The 21,323-nt window shown below is 43.7% G+C and overlaps 1 protein-coding gene across 1 annotated transcript in view; it reads right to left on the bottom strand.

Moving 5' to 3' along the window:
- cacna1ba (calcium channel, voltage-dependent, N type, alpha 1B subunit, a) overlaps positions 1-21,323 on the bottom strand; it is a 331,900-nt gene that overhangs the window by 185,768 nt on the left and 124,809 nt on the right. Inside the window, 4 exon segments of the mRNA XM_034200269.1 lie at positions 9,528-9,743; positions 11,028-11,111; positions 17,159-17,245; positions 17,326-17,441. Coding sequence (XP_034056160.1) covers positions 9,528-9,743; positions 11,028-11,111; positions 17,159-17,245; positions 17,326-17,441 — 503 coding nt within the window.

Raw genomic sequence — 21,323 nt, 5'->3', positions numbered from 1 at the left:
ATGACTCTCTGTGGAACCAGTTAAATGGGCTGGCAAGAGAGAGGCTCTCCAGAATTGACGTGGCAACTCTACCGTGAAGTCAGAACCTCTGGCTCTTGGACTTGTGATGTGAATCCTCCGGCCGTAACTCCAAATAAACCATCAGTGTTTGACATCAAAGCTACTGCTCCTACCGTGTCTCCTTCCTGAGTCGGTGACTCCCACTGCGTTGCTACAAAGAAGTTTCCTCTACAAGCGCGTCATCATGCTCCTTCACTGTTATTGTGGCTCCCTTGACCTCTTCCTTCGGAGATACTACCCTCAACTTTGATCCTGTCCTAGGTTGGTCCTTGATCTCCAGCCACTTTTTTGCAGCTCTCCGTACCCAGGCTATGACCCTGACAAGTCTTTGAAGGCTGCTGAAGTTTTTCACCTCCACCAGATCCTCCACTGTCTTTCCTGTGAGTGTCCTGGTAGGAGTCTGCTTGGCACTATGTTCCTCCCCTTGACTCTCTCTTTTTATGTTTCCCTGTGGGTCTTCTAGGCCATCTCTTTGATTTATTTCGGCTTGAGCTCTTGTTATGGCTGCTGAGAATGCCTTCCTCTGGAGCTTGTCCACACTCTCTCTGGCTTGCGCTGCCACCTCTCCAGCTGATTTTATAGGCCACTCCTCCACTGGCCACCTCAGGAACTCAGGTCCATCTTGCCATGTAGATGTCTCAACTAGATTTTCAGGAGCGCTTCCTCTTGTGATGAGATCAGCAATATTGAGGGTTCCTGGGATCCACCACCAGTCTTCCGCCGGCCCAGCTTTCTGTATCTCACCAACTCTATTCGCGAAGAAAGTCTGGTACCCATAACGGTCCCTTTTAATGGCTCCCAGGACTGTTTGGCTGTCCACTAGGTGGAACCATCGCTCAATCTCCATTCCACCATGCCTTTCAAAATATTTCCTCAGTCTAGCTGCAAAGACTGCTCCGCAGGTTTCTGCTTTGACAGCATCTCCCTTTTGATCCAGCGGCGTTAGCTTGGCCTTCGATTCCACAAATCGGACCTCAGTCCCTCGATCTGTCTCCCACCTCAGGTACATCACAGCTCCATAGGTTCTCTCACTTCCATCTGAAAATGTGACTCCCCATGGTTTCCCTCTCCAGCCATCTGGCGTGATGCTTCTCTGGAATTTAATCTTTCCAAGCTGCGCATAGTCCTCAAATAGCTGGATGGCTTCCTCCCTGAGGCTCTCTGAGAGTGGTCTATCCCAGGTCTCCCTTGTCAGCTTTCCACCCCCTGTTTCCTAGAATGCCTTCCTGACAAGGATGGCCCCCTTCTGTTTGACAGGTGTAACTAAGCCAATTGGGTTGTAAAGTCCAGCCACCTGACTTAGCAGTTCCCGTCTACTCAGTGGGTTAGGTGTCTCAGGTCTCACTTGCTCTAGGAGGAGATCATTCCCCACTCTCATCTTCTTTTTCCTTTTGGAGAAGTTGATTGAGGTCAACATGTAGAGCTTATCTTCCTCCACTTTGTACCGGATTCCCAGGGCTTTGTTGTCCTCTTCTCTCATCTGATTTGGGAGGATGAGAGTTCTACCTTCAGCTGTTGCTTTTCCTCCTCCCAGGAGTGCTGTTGCAGTTTCTTGCCTCCCACTTTGACCAGACCGGACCCATGGTTTAAGGAAGAAGCCACCCGCTCTCAGGATTTCCTCCACTCCTTCTGTAATCCTCTCCAGTTGTTCTTGACTGTTATGGGAGGTTAAGAGGTCGTCCACATAGCCGTCCTCTTCAAGAACTCTGCGTTCCTCTTTCATGTGGGAAAACATGGGTAGACTGGCTGTTTCTCTCATAACCACCTGTGCAATGCACCCGGCTGGTCTGTCCCCAATGTTGACTCTTGTGATAGCATACTCACATATCTCTTCTTCTGGACTGTCTCTCCAGAGGAATCTGTGCATATGCATCTCACGCTCCTCCAGCCACACTGAGTTGTACATTTTCTTTATGTCTCCCAGCGCTGCATGCACACCTCTTCTGAACCTCAATAGAACAGCTCTGATTGGATTAAGAACATCAGGTCCCTTTAGTAGAATGTCATTCATGCTTACTCCTCTGAACTTCTGGCTGCTGTTCCATACAAGCCGTACTGGTGTAGTCACTGAATGAGGGTTTGGTGCTACTAAGTGGCTCACATACCACACTGGTCCTTCCCAGTTGGTCTTGATTTTGTCCGTGAGTTTGATGGCTGCACCTCTTTCAACCATTTCGTGGACTTGGGCTTTATATGCAGCTTGCCACTCAGGCTCCCGCCCTAGTTGTTTCTCTGTCCGCATGAATGTTGTTGGGGAGAGAAGTGGGGTCTTCAGTCCAGGGATATTTTGCGTCCCAGTGCGGTGATGCAATATGAGAATCCTGCCTGACGTAGGTTAGGCCTGCCTTTATGATATCCAGCTCTCTCTCCTCCACCAGGGTCATCTCTTTCCCTCCTGGTTGGCAATTTCCACAACGACATCCTCCACACTTAGGCTCACAGGCTGCTCCAATGCTGTCCCACCTCCACCATTCCAGGAACTCACGATTAGTTGCAGCTGTGACCTTTACTTCAGCCATATCTCCCTTCTGAAACTGTGCTGGTTTGTCTTTTGGAAGCTTTCTCTCCTCATACCTGACTGCAGCTGTTCTCATGGAGCGAGCAAAGTGTGTGTTGGACCTGTGTGCCGCCACTTCAATCTCCTCAAACAGTTCTGGGTGTGCTCCGCCTACTGTTTTTCCCAGTGGACTTTCCCACAAAACAAGGTCTCCAACCACCTTCACTCTTTGTGGAGCAAGTCTTCCTTCCCTGTGGCTTATGAGGAGCTCAACTTCTTCTGGCCTCTTTAATTCTTCGGGCTTGACCTCTGGGAAGAACTTCTGCAGTTTTTCAGGACTGATGACTCTATGCACTTTGGCGATCTCCTCTAGGCCATAGCAGACAAGTTCATGTGCCTTCTCTGTCCCTTTAGGAGTCTTGACTCTCACCCTAAGGAGGTATCTTTTTGTGTTCACCTTGATGGTCATTCCTCCAACACCATACACAATCAGAGTTATTTTTTCACCTTGCAACCTCAGCCTGTCAGCAGCCTTATGGGTGATGTAATTTGTGTCTGAGGCAAGGTCCACTAGAGTTCCAATCTTCTGCCCTGCATTTGCCGTGACCTCCATCAGCATCATGATGACAGGAATTTCCCTGTCCAAAAGCCTTGACTGTCCTCCAGCTCTGCCTGTCCCTGCTGTTTGGTTGGTAAAGGCTTTCCTGCACCTTCCTGCACGCTCTGGGGAAAGCTCAGCCAATAATTTTTCCTGCTCCTCTGTGAGTTTGCTCTTACTTCTCCAGTCTCTTCCTCTCCTCTCTTCAAAGGGCACTTTGCTTCCCCCTTGTGGACACAGAAAGAAATGGTGATCTGAGGTGTCTCCTTTTTTACAGTCTTTGTTCCTGCACAGGTAATTGTCTCTGCAATATCCTCCTTCCTCATGACATCCAAGACACTTTCTGCATGCTCCTAGCTTCTTTAGAACAGCTTTCTTCTCAGGCACAGTTAGCCCTTTGAACTTCCTGCAGAAGAATATCTTGTCATGGTGTCTCTCATCTCCACACACAATACACACTCCTCCATGCTCGGCCTTCTCTGCAGATCTTGTGGAAGCATATTTCTTCTCATACCTCCTGTCTGGATGGTCTTGTCTGTCAGTTCTATCACTGATCCTTAGCTGTTCCAGCCTCTCCAGAATCTCTTCCTGCTTTTTTAGAAATCTAAGGAGCATATCGAAGTGGTTGTCTGGTGTGACATTATTCTTTGGATCCACCATGAAGACCAGCCAATCTCTCTTCACAAAGTCAGGTAACTTGCTCTCTATGGACTTGATTATGAGTGGGTTATTCATGGCGCCTGAGTTTCCCAGCTCTGTGAGGTCTGCAAGAGCTTTTTCCACATGCTGTATCAGCTCAATCACCTTTCTTGGCTGGTTTCCTTTCACATAAGGGATTCTCTCCAGTTCTTCTAAGATTTCTATGGCAATAGTTGACTTATTTCCATACCTGTTGTCCATTATCCTGAACATGTCTTCAGCAGTGTTGTAGGTTGAGAGTCTTAGTTCCTTTGAAATCTTGTCATCCAAACTGTCTAGAAGATGAATTTTCTTAGCTTCAGAAGATCCAGATGGCTCCCCCTGTCTTTGCAGGCTTTCCCAGTCTTTCCTCCATCGGTGGTATTCTCTTCTGCAGCCATAGAAGATGGGAAGACTTGTGGGCTTAATCCTCACTACTGGTCTTGCTGGTGAGGGCAGTCCTCCCCTTCTACCTGGCGCTTCTGCTTCCAGTTCCTCTGCTGCAATCCTGCGTGAGTTGACAAATTCACCTTGCCTCATCTCAAGTCTATTTCTTATTGCTTTGAGGTCCTTGACTCTGCCAGCTAGATCTGATTTCGCCATAATGGGTAACCAGCACTCCCAAACTGTCATCACTCTGGTGGCCTCCTTCATCCGCCTCTCTAGAATGGTCAGGAGCACCCCGTAGCCTTCCAGGTTGGTTCCTTCCACCGGCACATTCCCAGCTTGTTCACTGACTTCTTCTGCTTCCTCAATTGCAGTGATGAGCTCATATCGGCCATATCTGGACCACAGGTTATCTTGAATAAGGCCTCTCACCTCTTCCATTCTGGCTTCAGCCTCCTCTGCAGTCCTTTCACCGTCGGCCTCTTCCCGCTTTGCAAGAACTTCTTCTTCCTTTCCTTCTGCCTTTTGAGCGTCTGCCTGCAACCCAGCCATGCAGTCATCATTTGCTTCAAGAACCTTTTTTAATCCCTCTTTCAGCTTGGTGAATTCCTCCCTTAGCTCTGCTTCGACCATTCTACCTGCTTCTTTGTTGAGGTAGTTGGCCTGCCTGGTGAAGTTGCTTTTTGCACTTGTTCTTGCTTTCATGAGCTCTTTAACCATCTTCCCCAGGATTTCTTCCGCCATTTTGAGCTAATGGAAATCCACAGTTTCCCTTCTCTGCGTCAACAGCTTTCTCTGGACGTCTGAAGCCTTTTATCCTCTGGCCCAGGCTGCTCCGCTTGGTTTTCAACTGTCAAGTTCTTCAAGTTTTTGGCCTGTACCAGTGATTTAGCCTGACTTGATAGGCTAGAGGGCAACAGAGGACGCTTTGGACAACTCAAATTCGTTCTTTTTGTCTTTATTTATCAAGACAGCTCCAAGAATGTATCAGGTTGAAAACCTTCAAAACACAAAGGACAAACAAAAGTTAGCTCACATGCTACACAAATTACAAAGATTGTGCAGGTCTCACTGCATTCTCAATAATAACAATAATAGCACCACAAACTATGTTTTAATTCAAATGAATACATTTCCTTTAAACCCCATCATTAACTTAAATGAATTAGAGTGTTTATCTCCACTTGGAAACAAGCACCAGAGAAAACCTCATCTGAACACCTGTGCTGTCTAAATTGCACAGAAAACAAACGGGGCACAGGCAAAAAAACAGTTGATTGCGCAACAGCACTCTCGCAAAGTGCGGCAACAGATCAAGTACATAAACACAATAAACATACCAACGGCGTCTCCGGAGCCTCACACACACTGTCGCCTGGTTCTCTCTCCGTGGCTTTGAGAACAAGAGACCGGCCATCACAAACTACACCCCTTTTGTAGCCGTGTTGCCGGAAGCGGCATTCATATATTTTCTACAGCTCGCTTATGAAAAGTAGCCCATGATATCAAAAATAAACAAATACCCTCTCCTGGTATTGAACAATACTATAATAATAATAGCCTACTAATACTCTAAATGAAAACACATAATTATTTTTTAGTCCGTTTTTCACAGATATTATATATTGACTTTCGTCTCGACAGATAGGCTCTGCAACAAAATTAGCAACATATCTAAGAAATGTACCAACTAAATGATCCACTCCTGGTGGTTTATCATTACATTTACCTAGTAGACATTCAACATCTGTAATTGTCACTTTTTCTATTTTAAATGTACACTTCTTATTTTTCATAATTAAATCCTTTATTAGAAATGTGGAGTTACTATTTATAGTTTGATTCATATTTATCCTCAAATGTTTTACTTTATCAAGAAAGTAATCATTCAGATGATTAGCAATTTGTACTGGTTTTGTCAAAAATGTCCAAAATCCACCTCAAGATATGTTGAGGTGGATTTCGGCTTACGGCCCATCATGCCATTCACTAAACTCCACAGTTTTTTCTTGTCATCCTTTATCTCTTTAATTTTATTTCCATAATACAACTGTTTTTTATTTGTATTTAATGCTGTAACATAATTCCTTAACCTTCTATAAATGTGCCCATCTGACTCATAACTTGATGAGAGAGCTACATGTTTTGCATCATCTCTTTGTTTCATTAGATCCCTTAATCTCACCAGGGTGCTCTAAAGTTCCTTACAGTCTGTTTTCTAAGTGGAGCATGTTTATCAATCACCTGCATGAATAACAAATTAAAGACATCAAGAGCATCATCTGGATCGACTTTCTCAAAAACATGTTTCCAACATCTCTTTTGAACATCCTGTATAAATGACTCTTCACTCAAATATTTCATTGATCTCCTCACAATTACTTTTGGTCCAGCTTTTGGCACCTTTGTCTTTCTCACGATAATTATTAAATTATGATCAGAACACCCTACTGGAATTGATATTGCCTGAGAACATACATGGCTAAAATTAGTAAATATATGATCAATACAAGTTGCACTTTTTGACCCATCTTTCTTTATGCATATCCTGGTAGGTTTAGTCACCATTTGTACCAAGTTACATATTAATTATTGTCTGCAGCTTGTTTTTAAGGGCACAGTGCAACATATTCCAGTCAATATTTAAATCTCCGATAAAATAAATCTCTCTGTCAAGATCACAAACTTTGTCTAACATTTCACATAATTTGTCTAAATAAGTTAGGTTTGCATTTGGAGGTCTGTAACAACATCCTACCAACAAAGGTTTCAAGTGAGGTCAATTAATTTGCAACCAAAGTACTTCAATATCAGCAGACATCAAATCATATCTCACTTTAGCTGGTATTTGCTTTTGAATGTATACTGCCACCCCACCTCCATATGCATTCCTGTCCTTTCTACATATTCTATATCCATCAATATCCACAGCAGCGTCATTAAATGTGTCATCTAAGTGAGTTTCAGATATTGCTAACAAATGAATACCACATGATAATATTTCCTCTATCTCAGACACTTTATTTCTTAGACTACATATATTTATGTGAGCCAATTTAAACCCTTTACGTGGTAACTTATTCAACATTAAGATGGCAATTTAAATGTTATCTCTTTTTCACTTCCTATCAAAATGAGAGCTGAACTAAAACATACATCTAACACAATTTCAACCACACACACCATCACATACATAACCCAACATTTATCTGCACATAGATTGCTATAAATGTGCATACTCACTCGCTCAATTAGACGAGCCTCCCGGTAGCTCCCAAACATTTTTAAATAATAGTATGAAATAGATTCATGGTAATGTCTCGCAACACTAGATCTAATCAATACATCAACATTATATTTTAGGAGGAATAAACAACAATAGACACAAGTTGAAATTTGTCTCTATTCAAAATCTAATAAACATAAATTAATATTCGCAGATGATGAAGTAAATAACTTCAAATAAATGAGTAGATAACTCATAGACCAGTGAATATTGGCCTACAAGAAAATAAAACAATTGTGGAGATCACCAACACTGCAACAATTCCCATTTTCATAATACAATTAATTTATTCTCCTATATGTATAATCATACCATCTATCAGGTCATGTCAATCAGTCATTTCCCACCTTCATTTCTGGTTTGAACTGAAACCGGGCTTATCACTGTTTTATAGAAATGCTCAGCTTCACTACAGTCCCGATACAGTTTGGTTTGTCCATTGAAGGTTACGATGAGCGTTGCGGGGAACAATAGTCCATGCCTCACCTCAGCCTTGCGCAGCTACATCCTGACGTCATTGAATAGGGCTCTCTTCCTGGCAGTATCCGGAGTAATATCAGGAAATATCTTCACTCGCATGTCACGGAAAATAATCTCTCCCTTGCTTCTTGCCAGCTTCAAGATAGCTTCCTTAGCTTGATATCTCTGCATAGTGACAATCATAGGTCTGGGTCTCAAATCAGTCTCCTGCCCAATCCTGTATGCAATCTCGACTGCCGGTTCACATGAGAGCTCACTTCCGAACACCTCCTTTAAAAAGTTTGTCACAAAGGCAATGGGATCGCTCTTCTCAATGTCCGTTTTCAGTCCAATCACACGTAGATTAAACTTTCTGCTTTGAATCTCCATCCTCTCTATTTTGTCTTTGAACTCTTTGTTTTCCTTCATTAGATTGCCATTTGCGGTTTCGAGTATAGCAACCCTACAATCCATGTCGGTTATCCCCTCCTCCATATCACCGAGCTTCTGACAACATGAGTCAAGTTCTCCCTTTAAAGCATCAAGCTGCGGCTGGAATTTCTCTAAAGCAGCCCCTATCTCCTCTCTTATTATGGAGCGTATTAGTACCGACAGCTCCGAGTGGTTCACCTACTGTCAATCAAGTTCAAGTTCAAGTTGTAGTTTTTACTATTTTCCACTACTATTAGGTAGTTATGATTGGTAAGGATTATGGTTAAAATATGTAATTCATAATAAAATATCCATATCATTTTATGGCAGCATTTTTTTGGTCCTCTAAGGAAATAAGAGCAGCTTTTTTTGTATCAAGTGAAGCACAATGGTTTACACGAAGCTGCTTTCACAGAGAGGAGATGTTCTCCTGCCTCATCACGAGGTCGGGCAGAGCCTTTAGGTGCACACAGATAGTTGCTGTTGTTTCTATGGTTACCTGCACTGTTAGCCTGTGCACTTTGAGCACAGCACTCTCTGGACATTCCCAGGAAAACATCAGTAGAGCCAGTGCAGAGCGGATTGACTGCTTCATGTGAAGGCAGTTTCAGAATATCACACACAGAATGAGCAGGTGCATTACATACATACAGTATCATTATGCAGACCAGTCTACGTTACAGCTGCATACAATAATTGTATAGTGCTGCTGGGCAACGATTACAATTATTAAGGTAGCAGTGACCCATGTTTGTCTGTATGTGTCTTCAGAGCCAGTGAGCAACGGACTTTCAAAAATAATAACAGTTAACACGCGATCAAATAATTTTCAGCATTATTAAATGAATTAGTTAATGCGATAATAACGCGTTAACTTGCCTAGCCCTAGTATTTTACAATAATTAGGATGTATAGAGGCTGTTTTTTTTAAACATGTGAATGTTAAGATGAGGAGCTACACAGTGCTGGACGCAGTTCTGTGGAACCTCTAACCTCTCTGTGAGGGTGGAGAGATCCAACAGAGGAGAGCCAGTTCTGTAGAAATATGCTTGATAATATTGGTAATATAAATAGTGGCACCATATGGGAATATTGGTTTACATGACATGACAGACAGTGTATAAACTCACACAGAGCGAAGGTGAGCCACACCGGCTGGTCGTAGTGAACGATGGCCACACACAGCGTGTTGAGGCCCACCAGACACAGCACGGTCCAGTAGAAGCTCTGGGACTTCACCAGGTGGCGGATAGTGAAGCGGAGCCTCTTCTCCTTCCTCCTAAAGTACAATGAGTTCTCGTTCTTGCTCTTCAAGCTGGCCCGGGCGAACGGAGACCCTGGGGGGGCAGTTGGAGCAAAACATACAAAATGCAATAAAGTTACCTCGTCTTAAACCTGAGCCTTGTTTTATAACACAAGTAGGGATGTCACAAGAACTGATGCTGTTGTTGTTCTACATTCCTCCATGTTACACAAGTACCAGGGATACAATTATTCCCGAGTTGACAGGGCAGTACAAATGCAGCTGCAGTTCTGCCCACTCTTCCAAAAGTGTGTTTGGAATTCGGGATTGTGGATAATCAGGGATTAATAATACATTCTCAAAAATCAGTGCGATCAAACTTTTCACCCAATGAGTAAACAATTCACACAGAGACATCCAAGATTGTTGAAATCATTTTTGCAGATAAATGTAATTGTTAGATTGAAGATGGCACTTATGGGAAGAACCATAATAACAAACGTAATACATGTGATATAATAAATGTATAAATGTTCTTAAGACTTATCACAACCGCAGCTTTTTCATGTGAGGACTTTTCATTATCTTTTGGCTTTTAAAATCGTAGCGCCATGCTGTCCACCACTGCCTTTAGGCTGTTCTATAATAAACCTTCTGTAACTTAAATTAAACCCAAATGTCAAGTATGACTGGATTCAAAAGGGAGTGAGAAAAAAATAAATGTGATATTATAATTGCATTAGCAAAGGAAGAATAGTGTGTGTGTGTGTGTGTGTGTGTGTGTGTGTGTGTGGGTGTGTGTGTGTGTGTGTGTGTGTGTGTGTGTGTGTGTGTGTGTGTGTGTGTGTGTGTGTGTGTGTGTGTGTGTGTGTGCGTGGGGGGAAATAAGTAGGTTTGCTTGTATCAATCATAACTTTTCTAAATAATTCAACTACCCATATCTGACAATATCTGCAACTTTTTTCACAGTAAAGGTACATTTGTCATGTCACCGATAGGAAACAATTGTATTCCTTTATTCTTTGGATGTATAGGATATACTTACATTAATGGATAATTTACCTCTACAGCCTCCAAAAAACATTCAAATAAAGAAAGGAAGAGGAAACCTTTTTTAAAAAACATGTTAAAGAGTGTTTGCAGAATGTGTGCATCCACTGAATATACTGATGAAAGAAACTCTTAAAGTATAATATTTTCAATGTGGCCTCTTGGTGCAAAGATATTTCAACCCAACACAAAAGTCTTCACTATGAGAGTCCATTGAATACGTCTGACAATCTGTCACAATCTAGCAAAACAGCATCCTCTCTGATTGTAGTGTGAACAACAGTGTTGCCTTCAAACACAGTGTGAGAGTCTGACAGTAACAGATCTGGTGTCTCACCAACAGATGGGATGTCAGTGAAGTGGTCCTCGCCCTCTTCAGCGTTGATGAGATCATTCTTACTCTTCTTGGTTCTTTTGAGCACTGCATCACAACATGGAAAGAAACAGCAGAGTCATGAGGCAGCTCGTCTGAACCACACTCTTCTGTTAATAAGGAAGATTGTTTCTCTTCCTTTTTCATTCTTCTTTTCATAATTTGCTTTCATCACAAAGGTTTTTACAAAAAATCTTAATTACAGTTTCATATGTCGCCATGTCTGACCAGTCCCCTTTATTCAATATCAATGAATTAATATACAATCCATTCGTGTTGGACTATAGTGCAATAAAATAAAGCAAAGGTCTAATGAGTAAAACCCCATTTCTGTTTTATCTGATGTATAGAAAATAAAACAAGAAAGGAACCTATATCATATATATATAATCTTATATTTAGGGCTGAAACACTCTTTAGGTTTGAGCCTTTAGTCATCAAAACAAGACATCTGAACATAAATCAACTTGGGCTCTGGGAACCAGAAAAATTGCTACTACTGACATGTTATGGTTTTAATTATAATAATAATAACTGGCTTTATGAAAGCTCTTTAAACAGCGTTATTAGTGGTTATCAGAACTATAGATATGTGCTGGAAAGTCCTGTTACACCTATGAGTAGATTCAAAACGCAGTAATATTCTGACAGATACAAAACAAGAAGGTCAGAGTAATTTACACTACAGTTTGTCCGTTTGAAACCAAAGGTCATTGTTCAGTTATTCCAACTGAAGCAGCCTATTAAGCAAAGTTATGTCATGTACGTAATTTAACAAACATAGAGATTCTTATGTTGAAATGTCTTTTAAATAACCGTGAAGTTTTGGCACATAAATCTTATCGAAAGAGAAACTCTGAAGCACTAGAGTGGAAGTGAAAACAGCTGATAGGAGCGATTTAAAGGCCTCGGTTATTAAATAAACAGTTTTTACACGACATTCACTATCATGGTGAGAGAATGGGGGCATCTTTTTCTTTTTATATATTTATTTGACAGGGACAGTGCACATTGATTGACATTTCTGTAAATGCGCCAGAGTTAGCCAACAGGCTATTTTTCGTCTGTAGTCCCTGGACAAATGTTGAAAGTCATCCTAAAAACAAAAATTCACTTCAAATAACAGGTAAATACAATCAGTAAAACAACATTCAACAGAGATACTTATATTATGATAAAAGCATATATAAAAACATAAAAACTAAACTTAAATACATATTCACAAAGCAGACAGATAGCAACAGGTCAAGGCACATGTACAAACAGAGCGTTGTAAAGTGCAGATTGTGTCAGTGTTGACAGAGCTGACTTTCCACTAACCATGTTTTTAAGTTAGATTTAAATAAACTGCGGGTGTTTTGTTCTCTAATCTTTACTGGGATTGAGTTCCACTGTTGTGCAGCTTTAAAAGAAAAAGAAGATTGGCTGAATGAACTCTTCCTTAATGGAACAACGCAGTCTCTTCTTGTTGCAGCTCTTGTTGACCTGTTACAGGTGTGCGTATGGTGATAAAATGTCTGAGCGGAGGTGAGGTAAGGCTGTGTATTATTTTGTACATGAGGCAAGCATTTGCATATCTCATTACATTTTCCCAGCTCAACAAGTTATATTTTGTGAGTATTGGGCAATGATGAGAATAAACTGATTTTGTATCTACTATTTTAAGTGTTTGTTTGTATAATGATTCCAGGGGTTTAAGAGTGGTTGTACGGCATGTGACCAGGTTGTTAAGCAGTAGGTGATATGAGATAGAACCATAGAGTGCATGTACATCAGAGCCGCCTCTGTTGACATGCAGTTCCTGGTAAACCTCAAAATGAACAGACTGAATTTGACCCTGTTGCAAACCTTTTTCACCTGAGCCTTAAAATTGAGTCTTGAATCAATTAAGACCCCCAGGTATTTGTACTCTGAGACCACCTGTAGCCTCTCCCCGGACACAAACACATCTGGCTCAACGCAGGAGGACTTGGTTTTGGTGAAGAACATACATACAGTTTTACTGACATTTAGTTGCAGACAGCATTGCTCCAACCAAGCTGTTACATGAACCATCTTGTTCGTCAGTTCATTAGCCACTTGTGTCAGACTGCCTCCGTGAACATAAATTACAGTATCATCAGCATACATTTAGATGTTTGTGTCAGGACATATCGATTGGTAAGTCGTTTATATACAATGAAAATAACAATGGACCCAGAATTGACCCTTGTGGGACACCTGTGGACAGCTGGAGGTTAGATGATTGATTATTCTGTACTCTGACATACTGAGAACGGTTGAACAAATATGATTCTATCCATTTAAGTGTTAGTGTGGAGAAGTTAATGCTGGATAGCTTAGATATGAGTTTGTTGTGATTAACAGTGTCAAAGGCCTTCTTTAAGTCGAGAAACACTGCTCCTACAACACCACCTTTATCCATTTTGGATTTGATTTGTTCTGTGAAGAAACAGTTGGCTGTTTCTGTAGAGTATTTGGCCCTAAAGCCAAATTGCATTGGATGCAGAGAAAAAGCACTGTTATTCAGATGGTTCATAATTTGTTCAGCTACAAGTTTTTCAACGACTTTTGATACTGTAGGAAGGATACTAATGGCACATTTCCACTGCAGCGGGGTAGCCCCGTTTAAGCGTCGCTAAGCGTCCTCGCTCAGGCCTCGGGCTGCCTTGCTGGCCGTCCGAGGCCGTGGCGCATTTCCATTACAGTTTAGGACCTGGGATAGCAACGCAGTGTAGGCGGGGCGATCGGCTTTGTTTTTGTTCACATTTCGAGTTGTTCCGTCGAGCTCCCGCTGGATTTGATCATCCCCAATGAGATGTAGGAACGTCGTCACCTCCTCGGTCGACCACGGTGTGCTTTTCTTATTAGACGTAGCCATTTTTGTAGCTCCTCCGTTTACAAAATGCTGTTTATAAAAATGCTGCAAGCTTGCTTCTAAATATATATGCGACGCTAGGGATGAACTCGCGCGCGATCTTGTGACGATTCTCTCTGACCAATCAGCAGTCGAGAGTGTTGACGTCACTAGTTCAGCCCTGGCCCTGGTCTGAGGGAACCACGATTTTATGAGGCCGGAAAAAGAGGGAAAAAGTACCCGCTGGCCGGTACTAGGCTATATGGAAACGCCACCAAAAACCGGCCTGGCCGCTTGAGGACGGTTAAGGATGCTTAAACGGGGCTACCCGCTGCAGTGGAAATGCGCCATAATTGGCCTGTAGTTATTGGTAGACATTGGGTCTCCACCTTTAAAGATTGGGATAACTACAGCCGGCTTCCAGACATTTGGAAACATTCCTTGACAGAAAGAGAGGTTGATGATATTGGCAATAGGATGAGAAAGAGTTGTACTGAGGTCTTTGAGCATAACTGCATCCATACCAAATATATCCTTTGCTTTAGATGGTTTAAGGGATTTAATTACTCTTTTAACTTCTGCTTCAGTTGTGTTTCTTAAGCTGAAAGCTGGCTCCATTGTATCAATTTGACAATTACTTGTGCAGTCAGGAGAAAAACACTGTGCAATGTTAGCAACAAAATCAATAAAATAGTGATTTAAAACTAATCTAATGTTGCTTCATTGCTACATCTCTCTATGTTTTCTTTCCAGCTCGCTGCTGGTGTTCAGCCGGATAATATCCACATGTCTACCCTACTTTTATAATGTTCTAATCATAAATCTAATCGATATATTTATGATCGATAGATTTATGATTAGCATAAGTTTGTTCATGATGGCTCATGTCAGTGATAGTGATGACATTGTTGCGGGAGGGCCTAGGTATAAAAGTCACTGCTCGCCACTGTGTTTTACAATGTAGCACAGTTCAGTTTTGCTCTTAAGAGCCATAACAAATCAGGCAGAGAATCTGAACAGAGAAGAAAAGAGCTCTAAAAGTTGTGTGAAGGACCCTCACTCTCCCACGCTGCCTCTGAACTCCAGTGAGCCTCCCTCTCTGAACTCATTCTAATCTCATTACCCTCCCACCCCAGCACCATGATCACTGTGACTGTTACAGTGGAAGAGAATTCACACACACACACACACACACACACACACACACACACACACACACACACACACACACACACACACACCACACACACACACACACACACACACACACACACACACACACACACACACACACACACACACACACACACACACACACACACACACACACACACACACACACACACACACACACACACACACACACACACACACACACACACACACACACACACACACACACACACACACACACACACACACTCAGAGGGAAATGCCAGTGGAAATGACCTGTGTATCAGCAACTAGAAGCTGGTGGTAGGTCTAACAGTAGGACAGCTACCCATCAAGTACTAATACTGTGAATTACTAATGGTCAATGCACTTGCATTCAAATGGCACCTCTCTACAATGTTGTCCAATTAAAGTGCTTCAAACCCTCTGGTCGTGTTTCTCCCCCCTTACTTTGGTGTTCCCGGTCAAATTTGGTCTTTTTTACTGCTCTTACATTAACACAAAAACCTTTAATCATCACCAAATGTTATTGAACACCCTATTGAGCTGTAAACAATGTCAGACTACTGGTTCAAATGAACAACTGCAGTAAATATACAAAGAATATCACTGATCTAGTTGATTTGTGGGTGTGCACTATCTGATGGATGACCGTAATCTAGGGTTACCGATTCATTTCCAATGGGGGTCATTTTTGACCATCAACATCATAGGTGTTAAAGTTGACTAAATCACTCAAAATTCAATGAAAGTGGGTAATGAGGACCAGCAGTTTTATATGTTCAGATACCTGCTGTGGAGGATATTATAAGGCCTTGAAGCAATCAAATGTAAAACACAATATTTATTATTGATGAAAGTAGTAAATCGGTCACATTTGACGCAAACACGACAGGAGGGTTAAATACCTGCCAATATGTACCTCCACACATTATACACTGATGGCAGCGCTGTCATCATCTAGTAGTCTAACGCAGTGGTTCTCAAATGGGGGTACGCGGACCCCTAGGGGTATGTTGGAGTACTGCAGGGGGTACGCGAGATTTATTTTATGTTAATGAAAAAAAAAAGAAAGATAAATATAACAATTTTAGGAAAAGTAACGAAGTTTGAGCAGCGTGGGTTTTATATTAATAGACTAGAGTTACACATATTTAAAAACACGAAGTGTAATAAATGCAGTTAGCCACCCTATCAGAATGACAAAGATCCTCAGTGAAGCACAAGCCCATGTTTCTCACTAAATTGTAAGTACAACTTAAAGATCAGTTCAATGCAACTAATGTCGTCTTAGTGTTATTGCATGATGTTAAAATTGGTTTGCCATGAATTTAGTGATGGATTCTAAACATTTGAAATGTAGCATTAAGTGTTTCTCAGTTACAATGTTGTTGTTTTAATAAATCAGACACTGATGGTGCAGTGCTGTACTGTACCTCGTTATATAGGCATTTTTCCCCTAACAAATAGTTTGTGCGCTGATCAGGGGGTACTTGGCTGAATTTATTTTTCAAAGGGGGTACATTATTGAAAAAAGTTTGAGAATCACTGGTCTAACGGACCATCATCCATGGTGACTGACCAACTGTTAGTGTGTTTAAATAATGTACTAGTTAAGGCAGGTGAAAAGGACTAGCACTGAGTGACTGGGTCAATTTGAGCTCAGTGATGTTGAGCTTCACAGGGAGGAACAATGTGACAGGCTTTGTTTTCACAGGAGACATTTTGACTTTAAATAGAAACAATTACTGGAGGCTCTGTTTATTTAAGTGATTAGCTGATTTAATGTAATATTATGTAGCAGTATATTATCAAGTAAGACATATTGCATTTTATAGGGATCATAGAACATGGGTGGTGAGGCAGACTTTCAGGAGAAGTGAAACAACAACTTCTTTACACAAAGGTTTTGCAAATTGGGAAGAAGGAAACACATGCACAATGTGTGTATCTGTCACATTATCAGCTGAAAGCACAATAGGTTGAAGCCTTGTTATTCATAATCTTTTACAGTTTGGGCTGCTCTCTAAACTGTCCCTAGACTTTAAGACAATGTGTTTCTCACCAGAGTTGGTTTGTTTCCTTTTGTACCACGCTCCATCCAGAGATTTCTCTTCTGCATGCTTGTCTTCCTCAGCCAGCATCACCTCCTCTGCAACACAAACACCATCCCATTATATTTGTGTCAACTTCAGTTACTGCTCAAATGTTTTATGTGTGCTTCTTTCTGACCAGCTTTGCAGATCCACTTCAGGTACCCGGTTAACTCTCTCTCTATCTGCTGCTGTCTGCGGAGCTTCAGGAACTCCTGCCTCTTCTCCACCCGCTCTCTCTCCTTGGCAAACTCCCTGTAGAAACCACAAAGAACCCCCACGAACACACACACAAGAACACACAGAAATGTTTATTAGATCTGACAAGCCAAAACAGAGACACTGGAGCACTCCATCTTGGACAGGTACACAGCCGGATGTTACAGGGGGAGAGCTGAACTCATCGTCTGCAGCAGCAGCATAACGGCCTGTCCATACGGCAGCGTGCGTTGAAGCTTCAACGCTTCTGCCCATTCACTTTGAATGGGGTGACGTTGTCAGGGTTGAGCGAAGGACCCAAACGCAGATTTCACAGAAAAACACCTTTATCCCAAGGCTAAATGAAACAGAAACAGAACTCTTCCCCGTGAACAACGTCAAGACACACAAGGAACTAACAAAGACAGACAGAAAAACCAGACGGACGGACATCCCGGGGCAAAGCAGAAGCCGAGAAGGGGGACTCGGGCGGACGGCCCGGGGGCAAGGCAGAGTTCGAGGAGGGGGTCTCGGGCAGACGGCCCGGGGGCAAGGCAGAGTTCATAAAGGGGCGAAGACAGCGGCTGGTAGAGTCAGGGGGCCGGGCCTGAGGGCAGCGGCACTGGCGGGTCAGGCGTAGACGGGACCCTGGACGGAACATAAGCTGGTGTCAGTGGGACCCTTGACGGAGCAAGGGCTGGTGTCGATGAGGCCCCAAACAGGACAGGACATGGTGTTGGCAGGAAACCCGGCGGAGCACGTGTCGGCGGGACCCCCAACAGGACATGATATGGTGTTGGAAGGAAACCCGGCGGAGCAGGTGTTGGCGAGACCCCCAACAGGTCAGGGCACGGAGTTGGCAGGACTCCCAACGGAACCCCTACGGCACAGGACATGGAGTTGGCAGGACCCCCGACGAAACAGGTGTCGGCTGGAACTCCAACGGCACAGGACATAGGGTTGGCAGGACCCCCGGCAGAAGAGTAGTCAGCGGGACCCCCAACGGGACAGGACATAGGGTTGGCAGGACCCCCGGCAGAAGAGTAGTCGGCGGAACCCCCAATGGGACAGGACATGGAGTTGGCAGGACCCCAGCGGAACCTCCAACGGCACAGGAGATAGGGTTGGCAGGACCCCCGGCAGAAGAGTAGTCGGCAGGACCTCCAACGGCACAGGACATAGGGTCGGCAGGACCCCCAGCAGAAGAGTAGTCAGCGGGACCCCCAACGGGACAGGACATGGAGTTGGCAGGACCCCCAGCGGAACCTCCAACGGATCAGGACATTGGGTAGGGACTTGAGAGGGGACTCGAGAGGTGACTTGAAAGGGGACTCGAGAGGAGACTTGAGAGGTGACTTGAGAGGGAACTCGAGAGATGACTTGAAAGAGGACTCCAGAGGGAACTTGAGAGGGAACTTGAGAGGAGACTCGAGAGGGGACCTGAGAAGGAACTTGAGAGGGGACTCGAGAGGAGACTCGAGAGGAGACTTGAGAGGGAACTCGAGAGGAGACTTGAGAGATGACTCGAGAAGAGACTCGAGAGGGGACTTGAGAGGAGACTCGAGAGGAGACTTGAGAGATGACTTGAAAGGGAACTCGAGAAGGAACTTGAGAGGTGACTTGAGAGGGGAATTGAGAGGGGACTCGAGAGGGGACTTGAGAAGAGACTCGAGAGGGGACTTGAGAAGGAACTAGAGAGGGGACTCGAGAAGAGACTCGAGAGGAGACTCGAGAGGAGACTCGAGAGGGAACTCGAGAGGAGACTCGAGAGGGAACTCGAGAGGGAACTCGAGAGGAGACTCGAGAGGGGACCCGAGAGGGGACTCGAGAGGGGACTCGAGAGGGGACTCGAGAGGGGACCCGAGAGGGGACTCGAGAGGGGACTCGAGAAGAGACTTGAGAGGAAACTTGAGAAGGAACTTGAGAGGAGACTTGAGACGGTCGGTTCGCCGACAGAACACGGGGGGCTGGAGTCGGCCGAAACGCCAACAGGACACGGGGAGCTGGCGTCGGCCGGTACGACGACAGGACACGGCGAGCTGGTGTCGGCCGGAGAGCCAGTACTGGAGCCAAAACTGGAGTCGGGACCATGGCTACTGGGGCCGGTACTGAAGCCGGAACCATGGCTGCTGGGGCCGGTTCTGGAGCCGGAACCATGGCTGTTGGGCAAGGAACAGAAACCTGGACCCTGGCTGTGTGAGCCAGGTAATGGAGCACGGAAGCATAGCTGTGTGGGCCGGTACTGGTGCACGAATCCATGGCTTTGTGGGCCGGTTCTGGAGCCGGAACCATGGCTGCTGGGGCCAGAACTGGAACCATGGCTGTGTGGGCCTGTACTGGAGCCCAAAGCATTGCTTCTGGGGCTCGGGCTGCTAGCCTGGACTTGCGACTCCTTCTCTTAGAAGCCTTTGGAAGCTCAGTGGACCTCCAAAAGCCAGACGAGTACCCGAGAACGGCTCCTGGACAGGAGCAGGAAATGGGGAAGAAGCAGGGGTTGACTCCAGACGGAACACATGCCTGGGGCTAGCAGGCCGGGAATCATATGTCTGGAGGAAGTCCATAATCCAGCCAGGTAAGAACCTCAATAAACATGGTTTCTCTGCTGCCAACCGGTGCGCCTCTACCAGAGCGGCCTACTTCTGTAGAACACTGGTAAGGTAACATTTTGTAATTCCACCTCAAATGGATCATCTGCTGGGTCCATTTCTGGTTAGTTCCTTCTGTCAGGGTTGAGCGAAGCAGGCAGGACCCAAACGCAGATTTCACAGAAAAACACCTTTATTCCAAGGCTAAATGAAACAGAAACAGAACTCTTCCTCGTGAACAACGTCAAGACACACAAGGAACTAACAAAGACAGACAGAAAAACCAGAACTTAAATACACACAAGACTAATCAAAGAAACAAGAGACAGGTGAGGAAGGAGGAGAAAACACAGGGGCACAAGGTGAACACAATCGGGTAATCAGACAGGAGGGAACACAGATAGAAAGCAACAGGCAAGACAGGGAGTGAACACTTTTCAAAATAAAACAGGAAACCAAAGACAAAAAAAGACAAGACAAAACAAAACACAGACAGCTCGTGACAGACGTCAGGCTTTGCCGATCTGCATTGTGGTTCCGTCGTTTCGCTTTGCTCGCTTCAAAAGTTGAGCAATGTTCAACTTTTGAAGCTTCGATGGAAGCGTCAGCCAATCACATAATATGCCAGTACAAGCTCTAGCCAATCAAACCGTGTGCTTGTGTGTCCGGGGCGGGAGATTCATGTGATTGGTTGTTGGTCGAGTTTCAGACAAGCCCACTGGCAAGCTTCAACGCACGCCGCCGTGTGGACGCTGCGTAAGAGCTTTTTCAGGACTCAAAACACAGTTTGAGACGCAACTGGGAATTCAAAGATTTCAAAGATTCAAGGCTTTATTGTCATATACTGAGCAGCTACAGTGTAGATATTGCAATGAAAAAACCTAAGTCCCAAGCTCTTCCAACAATGCAACATGAATATATATAAGACATAAAACAATAAAACAAATTTAAAAATAAGAATAGTTCAAGAGGAATAATATAGTAAAATAAAGTTGAAAAAATGCATAATTGTGACAAAGAATGTGCTGACCAAATAAATGCAGGAGTATTTATACATGTAAATAGAATAAGATAAAACTGAATGTAATATTATATATTGTACAGGGAAATAAAATAAAATATGGTTTATTGTAGTAGCAGATGAATGTTTTGGTTATGGCTGCACCCAACAGAGCTCAGCTGTTACAGTCATTCTTGTGGCCTGTGGGATGGTAGTCCCATTGTAATCCCAATGTTATGTTCTGGAAGTCAAGATGAGAATCTTATTTCTAGGAGAAATTATATTTCATTGTAAATATCAATGTTTTTGTTACAGATGGGTTCGGGCACAAGTATGGCAATAAGAGCCCAGCTG

This window comes from Gymnodraco acuticeps, unplaced genomic scaffold (genome assembly GCF_902827175.1).
Source record: "Gymnodraco acuticeps unplaced genomic scaffold, fGymAcu1.1, whole genome shotgun sequence".
NCBI lineage: Eukaryota > Metazoa > Chordata > Actinopteri > Perciformes > Bathydraconidae > Gymnodraco > Gymnodraco acuticeps.
The sequence above is the reverse complement of the archived record's forward strand: the minus strand, read 5'-3'. Positions and strand labels throughout refer to the sequence as shown.